Genomic DNA, 12,500 nt, shown 5'->3' on the forward strand with positions numbered 1-12,500 from the left:
AACTCATTTCACGAACGTAGGAAAAGGAGGGAAAAAAAGCGAAAGCAAAAAGGGGCAGGAAGGCCTTGAAGGTGCATGTACCGAGAGATATCCTTTTCTATCTCTTTAATTAAGACTGCTCCCATTTCTTTTTTCTTTCCTTAGACATATGGGCATAATTAAGGGAAAACAAATCATTACTGCTGTGTGCATTGCTGGTGAATAATGGCATTGTCAGTATCAACTGCGCTTGCTTCATTTCCCAGACAGACAGGCGCGCTGGAGGTAAAAATGCGGAGTTTTGCTGTCGCTGATGGAAAATAATGCCATCTTAGACATCGTGATGAATTAGGTACCTGTGCTTTTGGCAAATATTTAGCTTCCCCCCCCCCTCCATGTGTCTAGTTTTGAGGTGTTTAATGCAATCCGGGCCGCTGCGCTTTTACAGGCTTGTTCTCTATCTCTCCTCTGTGTGCGTTTTTCATTAGAGTCTCTCTGGAGCGGCCTCAAAATTAAAGCGCATTTAATTTACTGAGCCTCGTTATGCATCATCAGCTTATACTGTACTTCTCGCTGCTGACATATAACAGTAATCAACAATAGCCGCATTTAGGGCTGAAGTCGCTAAAATATGACTTGATTTTCGGTGAGGATCGCATATTTTAATGCGCCGTGTCACGAATGGTGGCGCAAACATTGTTATAATAGATGATCCGGGTCGGGCTATGACGAGGCTTTGTGTACATTAGCGTAACTCTTCTCGTGCGCGCTCTAACACAAGCACAGTCGACTTTTAACTCCACTTAACACGTCTAACGAATATGCCAGTTTTATGAATGTTTTAATATCTGGCAGCTTCCCTGCAGATGTACTTATGAGGAAACCAGGCCAGCTCACTCCCACGGACGCTCGGCGGCAAAAACAAATGAAAGCGCAGAGGAAGAGTGTCTGCACCAGAGGCGTAGCTGTCGTTGGAACTGCGGGGACGCGTCTCTGATACGCTTACAAATTACTGTGCTTGTCTCTTTCGCTTTTAGGAGATAATCAATACCTTTAATGTGTGCCCTACACTTTTCTGGTTTTGAAAAAAATGAGCAAATTTTATATCGCTGTAAGAGTAGTTTTGGTAACACTACATTAAGGTTCAAATCATTAACATCATCTAATGCATTATTAGGTATAATGAACTTGCAATGAACATCATTTTGTACAGCATGTATTATTCTAGTTTAATGTTAATTTTTTATAAATTTTAAACAAATTTTCAATTGTTAATGTATTGTAAACAAACATAAATGGAGTTTATATAACATATTTAACACATATATATATATATATATATATATATATATATATATATATATATATATATATATATATATATATATATTATACACAGCCAAACCAAAATTTATTCAGACACTTGAAAATTGTATTCATGAATAGTTTATTCACTATAGTTTAAAAAAAGGTTATATATATATGTGTGTATGTGTGTGTGTGTATAGTTACATTTAATATTTATATAGAATATTTTATTATTTTTATTATATATTGTTATTTATTTATATTTACCATTGTTCATTAATTCATGTTTGTTCATAAAATGATGACATTGTACAAATGTATAAATAAATTAACTGTAATATTTTAAGTATGTATTTAATGTATTAATATGTATAATGTATTAATAATTTAAATATAACTATAAAGTAATAAATATAGTTTAACCTATATTAATAAATGTTATGAAATATTAATTAACACTTTACAATAAGGTTTCATTTGTTAACATTATTTATCAAAGATAATTCTAAAGCATTCTTTTAAAAATCGTTATTAATCTTAATTTCAACATTTACTAATACATTATTAAAATCAAAAGTTGTACCAGTTCATATTATTTAATGGAACTGAGCTAATATGAACTAACAATGAACAGTTGTACTTTTATTAACTTTTTACAAAGATTAATAAATACTGTAACAAATGATTTGCTTGTTGTAAGTTAATTTTAATTAATGCATGTTAACCATATTGTAAAGTGTTACCAAATATTGTTAATTTGATTTCTAATTAAAACTCAATGTTACTGTAATTGTATATTGTAGAAACTAAGTATATCAGTATACGTAGTTATTTTTTTATTGTGAATCCAGTTAAAATGGCTTAAATATTTCTGGATCTGGGTAATTAAATATTTTGCAATTTGCTATTTTGTTTTCAAACTATTTTCTCTCTTTATTTGGAAACTAAAAGATCAGATTATTTAAAACTAATTATTGGTGAGTTTCACATTATATAACACCTGAGTTAAAAATAGGCACTCATAAACAGTATAAAAAGTATGGTTCTGACTCTCAATTTTGATTGGATGAGCAACATTCAAAGCTGATTAAATTCTATGTATTTATGCAGCTGTATAAATTCTATAATGTTGTGACATTACTGCAAACTTTTACCATATTGTTTACCTCATTACTCCATGTTTTTGTCACTATCATGTGTAAATAATGAACAGCAGCCCTGGTCACTCATAGCCACACAGATACAAATCTACACATTTGTGCCATTGCGTGGTATATGAGTTCATTCTGCCCACCTTTAGTGTTATCAGCAGCATCAATAGCATTTTGTATTGTTGATCCATTTTTGGTGACTGTGGGTATCTGTGGATATTTGACATGCATTGGTCTGAGTGGACAGGGAAAAGGAAAATCATGCTCACTGAAGCTTGAACGAGACGGGCCGCTGCGCTCTGCAAACGCCTCTTATCAAGCGAGCGCCGCCAACTGCAGGCTATTGTGCGGGCCAGGATGTTTCGGTTTACTCATCCGTTTGTTTGTTTGTTTGTTTCCAGGTGCTCCAGAAAGGAAGCCTGCGAGAAGTGGGCTGAGCCGCTTCACTTCAGTACGGAGCTGAAACAGTGTGTTGACATCACTGTCACTCCTGATAACATGTCCGTGACCTCCGCTTCGACACAGGTGATTGAATTTTATATGCTACTCCAGAAGCATAAAATCACTCCGGTATAGCAGCGTAACTGTCTTCATAATGCATTTTTATCATGGACACTCACAACGACGTCCTTTACGAGTATTGCTTTTACAGTATAATGAGCACTCTGATAAAAAATGTACTGTATAAGAATAACATTGACATTTATGTATTATGATCGAACCTGAATTAATGAGTAAATATATAGTAAATATAAAATAGAGTTGATTTAAATCTATATAACAAATATAGACAGATATAGATGTTTTTCTTTTTTTTAAAAAGAAAGTAATACAGCTTTAAAACGACATGAGTGTGAGTGAATGATGACAGGATTTTCATTTTTAGGTGATTTTGTTCGTTAATGCTGACAGAACCGTGACAAAACGCTGTTTTCACACAGTTTAATCAGGCTGGTCATGTGATCTTCTAGCATGTCTGACAGGAGATTGTGTGTGTTTGTGTTTCAGCTGAGTGTGAAGGTAGCTAACGTCCCGAACCTCTCAGCGGGGGTGACGTGCGTGTTTGAGGAGCTAACAGAAAGTCCTGGAGAAGTTCTGACCAAAGGACAAATCCTCTGCATGTCCCCATCCCTGCGGGACGTCCCATATGTCACCCAGGGATACGGTAAGAGATGTAATGTTATCGTGTTTTTGACTGAAAATGAAAAATGAAAATTTTGTCATCACTTACTTACCCTCATGTTGTTCCAAACCTGTATGAATTTCTTTCTTCTGCTGAACACAAAAGATATTTTAAACAATGTTGGTAACCAAACAGTCTGTGGCACCCATTGACTTCCATAGGAAAAAAAATACTATAGAAGTCAATGGGTGCCGTTGACTGTCTAGTTACCAACATTCATTAAAATATCTTCTTTTGTGTTCAACAGAAGAAAGAAATTCATACGGGTTTGGAACAACTTGAGAGTGAGTAAATGATGACAAAATGTTCATTTTTGGGTGAACCATCCCTTTAATAAGGGTAAATACAATGTTTAATTTGACTTGAATGAGAACGAGGCTGATGGACAGATGCATAACTCATTTAACAGGTTGCATTAAAGGGATAGTTCACCCAAAAATGAAAATTTGATGTTTATCCGCTTACCCCCAAGGCATCCAAGATGTAGGTGATTTTGTTTCTTTAGTAGAACACAAATGATGATTTTTAACTCCAACCGTTGCAGTCTGTCAGTCGTATAATGCTTGTCAATGGGAATTCCATCTATAAGAGTCAAAAAAATACATGCACAGACAAATCCAAATTAAACCCTGCGGCTCGTGACGACACACTGATGTCCTAAGACACGAAACGTGAAGTATAAGCGCGAGACATCACTTCCGTCATCAGAGTGCGTTCAGACCTCACCAACCGGATGTGCAAGGCAGTTGGACATAGTGGTGTTTTAGAGGTGAAAAATGATATAAATACTGTTCGGTTTCTCGCACAAACCGATCGTTTCGTGTCTTAGGACATCAGTGTGTCGTCACGAGCCGCAGGGTTTAATTTGGATTTGTCTGTGCGTGTTTTTTTGACTCTTATAGATGGAGTTCCCATTTACACGCATTATACGACTGACAGACCGCAACGGTTGGAGTTAAAAATCATTATTTGTGTTCTACTGAAGAAACAAAGTCGTAGGTGATCTTGGATGCCCTGGGGGTAAGCAGATAAACATCAAATTTTCATTTTTGGGTGAACTATCCTTTTAATGTCCTAAACCATGTCTAATTGACACAACCCATGTTTTCAGAATTGTTAGTCCACTGGAAATGTGTGGGAAAAGATGTATTTTTCAGTGCAACATCAAGTACAATCCATTATCATTCATGTTAAAATAAATATGACATCTACCCTGATAAGGTCCAAACAGCAAAGGATGTTTCCTCATACACTGACCATCTCAGATAGTTGATCTCGTTTGGTTGGCATACTGTGAGCACTTCTTTAATCATCATAATATCATATGGCTAATATTGTAAATAATTTAGCATGTGCTCCTCCTGCTGAGTCTTGCTTCCTCCCAATGTTTTGTTCTCAGATTGCTTTTTACATCCTATAAAGCAGGGGTCAGGAACCTTTTTTGACCAAAGATTTTAATGATTTTTTCTAAAAGAGCCAAAGTAAAAATAATATTGTCTAATATTATAAAAACATGCTTTTTTTCAATAATATTTTAATAATAGTTACTTTATTAGGTCCATATACAACTAAAATACACACATATGCAACAAACAATAAATAACAATAATTAATTGTGCTTTCACTGAGGTTGATTTACCACCTGAGGAGCATAAATTCTCTTCAGAGTTCTCACTGTGTGTGTGTGTGTGCAAGTGAAGAACAATGCACACGCACGATGCTTACGTCGACAGTGTTCATGTAAATACTCACCAATGCGGGCATTTTGACAGCGTGTGTATTTGACCATTTAGGCAACCGAAGACCAAGGCTACTGTGCTTGTCCGTGTTCCACTCGGAGCATGCGCACAGAAACATCCTGTCAGAAGCGGATTCAGTTCTCTTTCACGGCTTTGAGTTTCCTTTTTTATATCAAGCACGTCCCGCTCTTTACTTTTTCATTCATTCATGTTTCTTTATTAATAGCGCCACCAGTCCCGCCCACTGAAAACTGCGCGGATTATCATAAAGATATAAATACGACACATTTTAGGACATAAAGGTCTATGCGGCAAAAGAGAAAGTAACCGGTGCATTGTTTCGAAATGTCTCTTGGCACAGCAGAGCACCAGTTTCAATAAAATGATATGTTTCAGTGCAGTCACTATTTTACATACTTTTACATTTTCGCTGCTGTTCAAAAAATCTTTAATTTCACCGTTACCACAAACAAGCTGCGTAGCCGCTTGAATCTGAGCGCAGCAGGAGCTCTAGGTTACCGTAGGAACGTAAGTGGTTTGCAGTTGATGGCTGTCGTGACACTCGCAAACAGCGCTTAACACGCACTTTGGCCGGTACAACCTGAAATATATTATTATTATTATAAACTTTTCATCAACTTCGGTAGGCTCTACAACAAAGGAATTGCTGATCTCTAGTAATGTCGAATTTTTATTCGATCATTTGTTGGTAAAGGGTGAGACCTGGTGAGCCACATGATTTTTGTCAAAGAGCCAGGAGTGGCTTGCGAGCCATAGGTTTCCGACCGCTGCTATAAAGCATATATATACATATATGCTTTATATATATATGTTTGTGTGTGTGTGTGTGTGTGTGTGTATATATGTGTGTATATGTGTGTGTGTGTATATATATATATATATATATATATATATATATATATATATATATATATATATATATATATATATATATATATACACACACACACACACACAGTCAAACCAAAAATTATTCAAACATTTTTGATATATTTTTACTAGTGGGTGCAGGACACTATAGTTCATTTATGTAAGTGAGGATAGCAAAATAAATAAACTGTGACATATTATACCCAAAAATTCTTCATACAGTGGACTACCAGTAAAATTGATAAAAATTTGGAACCAAAAATTATTCAGACACTTTGACCTGACCATGTTTTGCTTAAGTAATTAAGACTTTTTTTCTGAGATCTTGCCTTGTCTTCAGTGTCACATGATCCTTCACAAATCATTGTAATATTCTGATTTATTATCAATGTTGGAAACAGTTGTGCTGCTTAATATTATTTTATAACCTGTGATACTTTTTCAGGATTCGTTGATGAATAAAAAGTTTAAAAAAATCTCAGCATTTATTTAAAATAGAAATCTTTTGTAACAATATACACTACTGTTCAAAAGTTTAGGGGTCAGTAATTTTTTTTCTTTCTTTTTTTTTTTGAAAGAAATTAATACTTTTATTCAGCACGGATGTGTTAAATTGATTAAAAAGTGATTTATATTGCTAGAAAAGATTTATATTTTGAATAAATGCTGTTCTTTTTAACCTTTTATTCATCAATGAATCCTGAAAAAAGTATCACAGGTTCCAAAAAAATATTAAGCAACACAACTGTTTTCAACATTGATAATAACTGAGTATCAAATAAGCATATTTGAATGATTTCTGAAGGATCATGTGACACTGAAGACTGGAGTAATGATGCTGAAAATTCAGCTGTCATCACAGGAATAAATTACATTTTAAAATATATTAAAAACTGAACAAAGTTATTTGTAATTGTAATAATTTTTCAAAATATTGCAGTTTTTACTGTATTTGATCAAATAAATGCAGCCTTGGTGATCATAAGAGATTTCTTTCCAAATATTTTATTATTTTATATTATATATTTATTTTTTTATGGTTTTAATTTATTCCCTTAATTTATATATACATTAAATCAACACGTTCATTCCATATTTTATTTGTATTTCAATATTTAATTAATATTTATTTGTGGTTTGTCCATTGAAAGTTTGTGGAAACACATTTTCAATCTTTCGACAATCAGACGGACTGTACATCTGTCACCCACAGCCTCGTTTTCATTTGCGTCAAATTAAATACATCTACTCTGACAAAGTCTATTAAGCTGCTCTGGAGAACTGCTTTGGAACAATTTATGCTTTAGAAATAAAATTTAATTTGATTTAATTAAATTTTTTCCTTCCGTGTTTCCCATTTTGTGCCTGCTTTTTTTTTCTTTTCTTTTCTGATGACTGATAATTACATGAATCTCTTCTGAGCCTCCTGAAGCTTTGAGACTTACTTCATTTCCCCTTTTTTTCCATTTTGCTCGTTTTTAAGGTACTCCTAAGAATTCAAAATCTCCTGATGGTAACTTTTAGACTCCGGAAGCCTGGTAGTCCCATTAATAACAATTATTACATGTCCAAATGGAAATATTATGTCAATTATAGTGAAGTGAGGCCCACAAGTATAATTTGATGGGCAGAGATGTAGTCATTATGGAACGCAAAAGGGTTGCTGAGTTTGAAACATAAGTGCATTTCGCTCACAGATGGAAGAAGTGGATAAATGGTCTCGCAATCAAATATATTAGAAACATGAACATTACTGAGTATATGTGCAGAGCGGGACACTGCCTGCATTAGACCATCAGTGCGAATTCAAACGGCCCCTCATGCTAACTTCATTTCTCGTGCATTTTCTCTGCCTTTCTCTTCATTACTGTCTCTTTCCATTCTTTTCCAGGCGATAAACGGGTCGTGAAGCTCTCTCTGAAGTCCAAAGAGACGGGCCTCAAATTCATCACCACCGATTTCATCTTCTACAACTGCAGCGTCTTGCAATCGTAAGTGCGCCGGTCAAAGATGTCTTTGTGACGTGTGAAACTGCCAGCCGGATTTGATTGGATTCGCAGTCATTGAACTAGTTTCCTTCACAGCCGCCGTTATCCACTTTGTCAGCATTTTTACCATTTTTTTTTTTTTTTTTCCCCCCTCAATTGATTCAGCACTTTTCATCCAGCCTCACGTCCTTGCTCTTAAAACAGCCAGCACTGCTGCTGGAATTATTCACATTAAAAAAAATAACAGTAATTTTAGTCAAGAGAAAGTTCTCAAACATGCTAAAAAGAGGAAACTGAAGCCTAATGGTTAAAGCTCTGGGTGGGTTACAAAGGAAGCTTGTTTCTGCCACTGAATAAATAACAAAAAAGGTAATTGCGACTTTTTATCTCACAATTCAGACTTTTTTTCTCAGAATTGCTAGTTTTTATCTCACAATTCTGACTTTTTTTCAAGGAATTGCAAGTTTATATCTCACAATTCTGACTTTATATCACACAATTCTTAGGAAAAAGTCAGAATTGTGAGATAAACTAGCAATTCTGAGAAAAAAAGTCAGAATTGAGAAAATAGTCATAATTGTGAGGGAAAAGTGGCAATTTTTTTTATTCAGGGGCGGAAACAAGCTTCTACAGTTTTGAGAACCTCATTTAAAAACAAAACAAAATAAGAACATCTGTAAATTTCTCCGAAACCAGCAAACATCCTGCTGAAATCATAATTTCTCTTTGAATAACACAATAAGTTCCCACAGGCAGTAAAAAAGAGTGAGTTGCAGCTCCGTCTGTGGTCAGTAAATGAGTATAATTGCTCCAGAGGTGTTTGCGCTGGTGTGTAATTGCGGTGCGGTCCAGCTGTTTGCTGCTGGAATGAGTTCAATCTGGGATTCAGGTCATATTTGCACTTAGTTCTTGTGGTCGTCTGCTTCTGGTTTAAGTCAAGTCACCTTTATTTATAAACGCATTTTACAATGCAGATTGTTATACAAAGCAGCTTCACTGTAATAAACAGGAAAATCTGTGTTAATTTTGCATAGTTCTGCAATTATGAAACAATAATTGCAGTGACAATAGTGTAAACATTCAACTCAATTTGGTTCAGGGTTGATTCAGTTTAGTTCAGTAACAATGGCAATGATACAAAGTTGATCAGTTATGAATCGAACTTCAGCTATACAGCATAGGGTTTCAAACTGGGGTCCTGGGAAAAAAGTAAACAAAATTTAAATTTAACTAACTAAATAAATATATTTTATTAAAGTAAAATTTTAAAATGATAAATTATTACATTATAAAATATTAGCAATTATAAATTATATTTAAATAAAATAATAAATTAATACATTTGATTAAATTAAATACATAAAAAAAATTTAAAACATTTAATGTAAATAATTAAAAAATAATATATTTGATAAAACTAAATAAATAAAACTTCATTTAAATAATAAATAAAAATGAATAAATACATTAAAATATTTTAAAAATAACATTTAATTTAATTAAAATTAATACATTTTGAAAAAACTAAATAAATAAAACTTATAAAATAATTCAAATAAAAAATTTAAATTCAATTGAAACAAAAAATAAATGTACAAAATAAATTAAAATAAATTTGAAAAAACATTTGATAGATGATAGACATCGTTTTTAAAAATAATTAATTAAAAATAAATACTTTTGATAAAACTACATGAATAAAACTTGATTTAAATAATAACTAAAAATCGATAAATAAAAAAATTAAATAACTAAATAAATTGATTAAAGTTAATAAATGAAATTTGTTTTAAATAATAAATTAATACATTTGATTAAAATAATTTGATAAAAATAAATACAGTACAACACTACAGTGAGTAGAAAAAACACAAAGCTAAATATTTGACACATTTATAATTTTATCTTATTTTTCCACAGTAGTAATTGGGGATTTATACATAAAAATTCATAGCTGTCTTGCACAATGATGATCATACTGTATTTGGGGGTCTGTGGCATCTAAAAGATTGAAAACCCCTGCTATAGAGGATAAGAGTGTCATTATTCAGCTCAGGTCAGTTCAGTGTTGATTCAGTCCGAACACTGTAATCATGGCCAGACTTTGGCCTGAGAGCAATCCACGCTCTATATATTTGTTCATTTGCACTTCAGTCACTGTGGAGTCAATGCAGTGGGTGGAGACGTGTCGGTGCGTCCCGGAGGACAGGAACCCCCTCGTTTATTTCCCTCTGCCGCTCCTCTTTTCATTCGAACGCTTTACATCACTTAACCCAGTCAGCGAGCACAATCACGCATTGTTAGCGCCTCCTTTGTTTTTCCAAAACCATTTTGGCCGTTCCAGTTGTGATTTGCATCGAAACGGGAGGGAAATGTGAATTGGTTTATCAAAGGAAGGAAAGCAAAAAACAAAAGGGAGATGAAATATGACAACTGGAGGGAGCCGCCACGTAACGACCACAATTTGCACCTTGGTGCTACATATACAGGTAGTGTTTTAGAAAATTAGATGCACAAACCCACACTCTGCAATCTGCTCTTCGTGTGTGTGTGTGTGTGTGTGTGTGTGTGTGTGTGTGTGTGTGTGTGTGTGTGTGTGTGTGTGTGTGTGTGAGTACAAGCGCCCGTGCTGATCCATCGAGCCGGGCTCGGCAGTTGCCATGGCAACCCACGTCCTGAGCGAGGCCTGCTACCTTGCCAGCATGGCCTATAGCCGGTGCCAGATTTCCTGTTTTCACAAAAGCCCTGTGGGAACGTTTAGCCCGCCGATTGTGTGACGCCGGTGGACGGCACTTACTCGTCCTCAATCTCCTGCCTCCATCTTTATTTCCCACAATTCTTTGGCCACCCAGACCCAAAGACCCTTCCCCAGCCCCCTCTTAACCTCATCTTTCCCTGTGGGATAATGACCACCTGTGATGTGAGAGAGGGGGCAGGGGAGGAAGCGTAGTGCATTTCAGGATATTTTGTTATGAAATGGCTTATATAAAGCCAAAGCACTTTATTCTGTTTCATCTTCCCATGCAGCTGTTAGCGAGGGTTTCTTTCTAGTGCTAGTTAGTTTTGGATGTGAATGTGGGCATTCATTAAACATGTGAAACTCTTTTGTGTTTTATTGCTCAACCTAGATATGCGTGGCCTCAAGTTACCAGGAAGTGCATATCAAAGGACGACTGTGTCCTCTCTCACTGTTTTTATGATGAGTTGGGTAGGTTTTGAGGGAATCGTTGCAGGGCTCAAAATGTTTTGTACATTTTTATTGGGTTTTTATACCATGCAAATTTTGTTTGGTTTTCTGTTATGTATTCCTCAGTGTTGTTGCGGTTTCTGCTGATGTGTCACCAAGATAATGTTATCTAGCTAACATGTTGATTTTGCAAAAATGTCTTGTGAAAGTCTTGGAAGCATCAGTCAGAATCTGCTGAAAACAAGGCAATCAGTAATGTTTTGTATTAAAATATACATATGTATATTTGTACAGAAAATATTACTTATACTTATTATAATAAAAAATACAGGAAAATGTTTTGTTATTTTTATAATAATGCTCTAACAAAAATATGTATTTTATAGTTATATCTGGGTCACTGACGAATAAGGTTTTTAAGTGTAAAAAAACATAATGGAGATATAACAGTGAGATTATGTGGTTTTTATAATCAATTAACACTGCTTTTGTCATTTTTTTTTTTTTTTTTACAAGATGGACAAAATTTGTCACCAAAAAAGTCATTCGGTTTAACCAAAATTTCGGTTTTACCGAATGACATTTAAAAAAAAAAAAAAAAAAAAAAAAAATGCTAACAGGCTGATATCTAGTTAGCAAAAGGACAATCAAATGTTTTATATTTAGTACAAATTTTTTAAATATTACAACATTTTCCATGTTTTATAGTGGTTGTACCGAATGACCTGATGTTTCGGGACATGCGTATGATCAAGTGAAAACATGAATTTGTAAAATAGTTAAAAGAGAGTTAATTACTTTGCTTCACAACCATGTGGTCCTTTGCAGGTGTCTGAATGATGTCACATCCTGTCACATGATATTGACCACATGACTTGATCCAAAATGGTCCCTTTATAGTGGTTACTCTGAGTCCGAATGGCATCAGTGAAATTCATTATATCCAGACATTCTTTCTCATAACAAAGCAACGACTTCTACACATAGTTTTAATACCATTTTGCACTATGTTGATATATGACGTTATACAATCATGCCAGAATAAAAAATATATACATTTATTACATTTTAAAA

At 34.3% G+C, this 12,500-nt stretch overlaps 1 protein-coding gene across 1 annotated transcript in view; it reads left to right on the forward strand.

Annotated features, from left to right (window-relative positions):
• The window catches only part of plxna3 (plexin A3), a 182,977-nt gene that overhangs the window by 97,534 nt on the left and 72,943 nt on the right, over positions 1 to 12,500 (forward strand). The window contains 3 exon segments of the mRNA XM_051903241.1: positions 2,840 to 2,963; positions 3,447 to 3,603; positions 8,143 to 8,242. Coding sequence (XP_051759201.1) covers positions 2,840 to 2,963; positions 3,447 to 3,603; positions 8,143 to 8,242 — 381 coding nt within the window.

This window comes from Ctenopharyngodon idella, chromosome 8 (genome assembly GCF_019924925.1).
Source record: "Ctenopharyngodon idella isolate HZGC_01 chromosome 8, HZGC01, whole genome shotgun sequence".
NCBI classification, from domain to species: domain Eukaryota; kingdom Metazoa; phylum Chordata; class Actinopteri; order Cypriniformes; family Xenocyprididae; genus Ctenopharyngodon; species Ctenopharyngodon idella.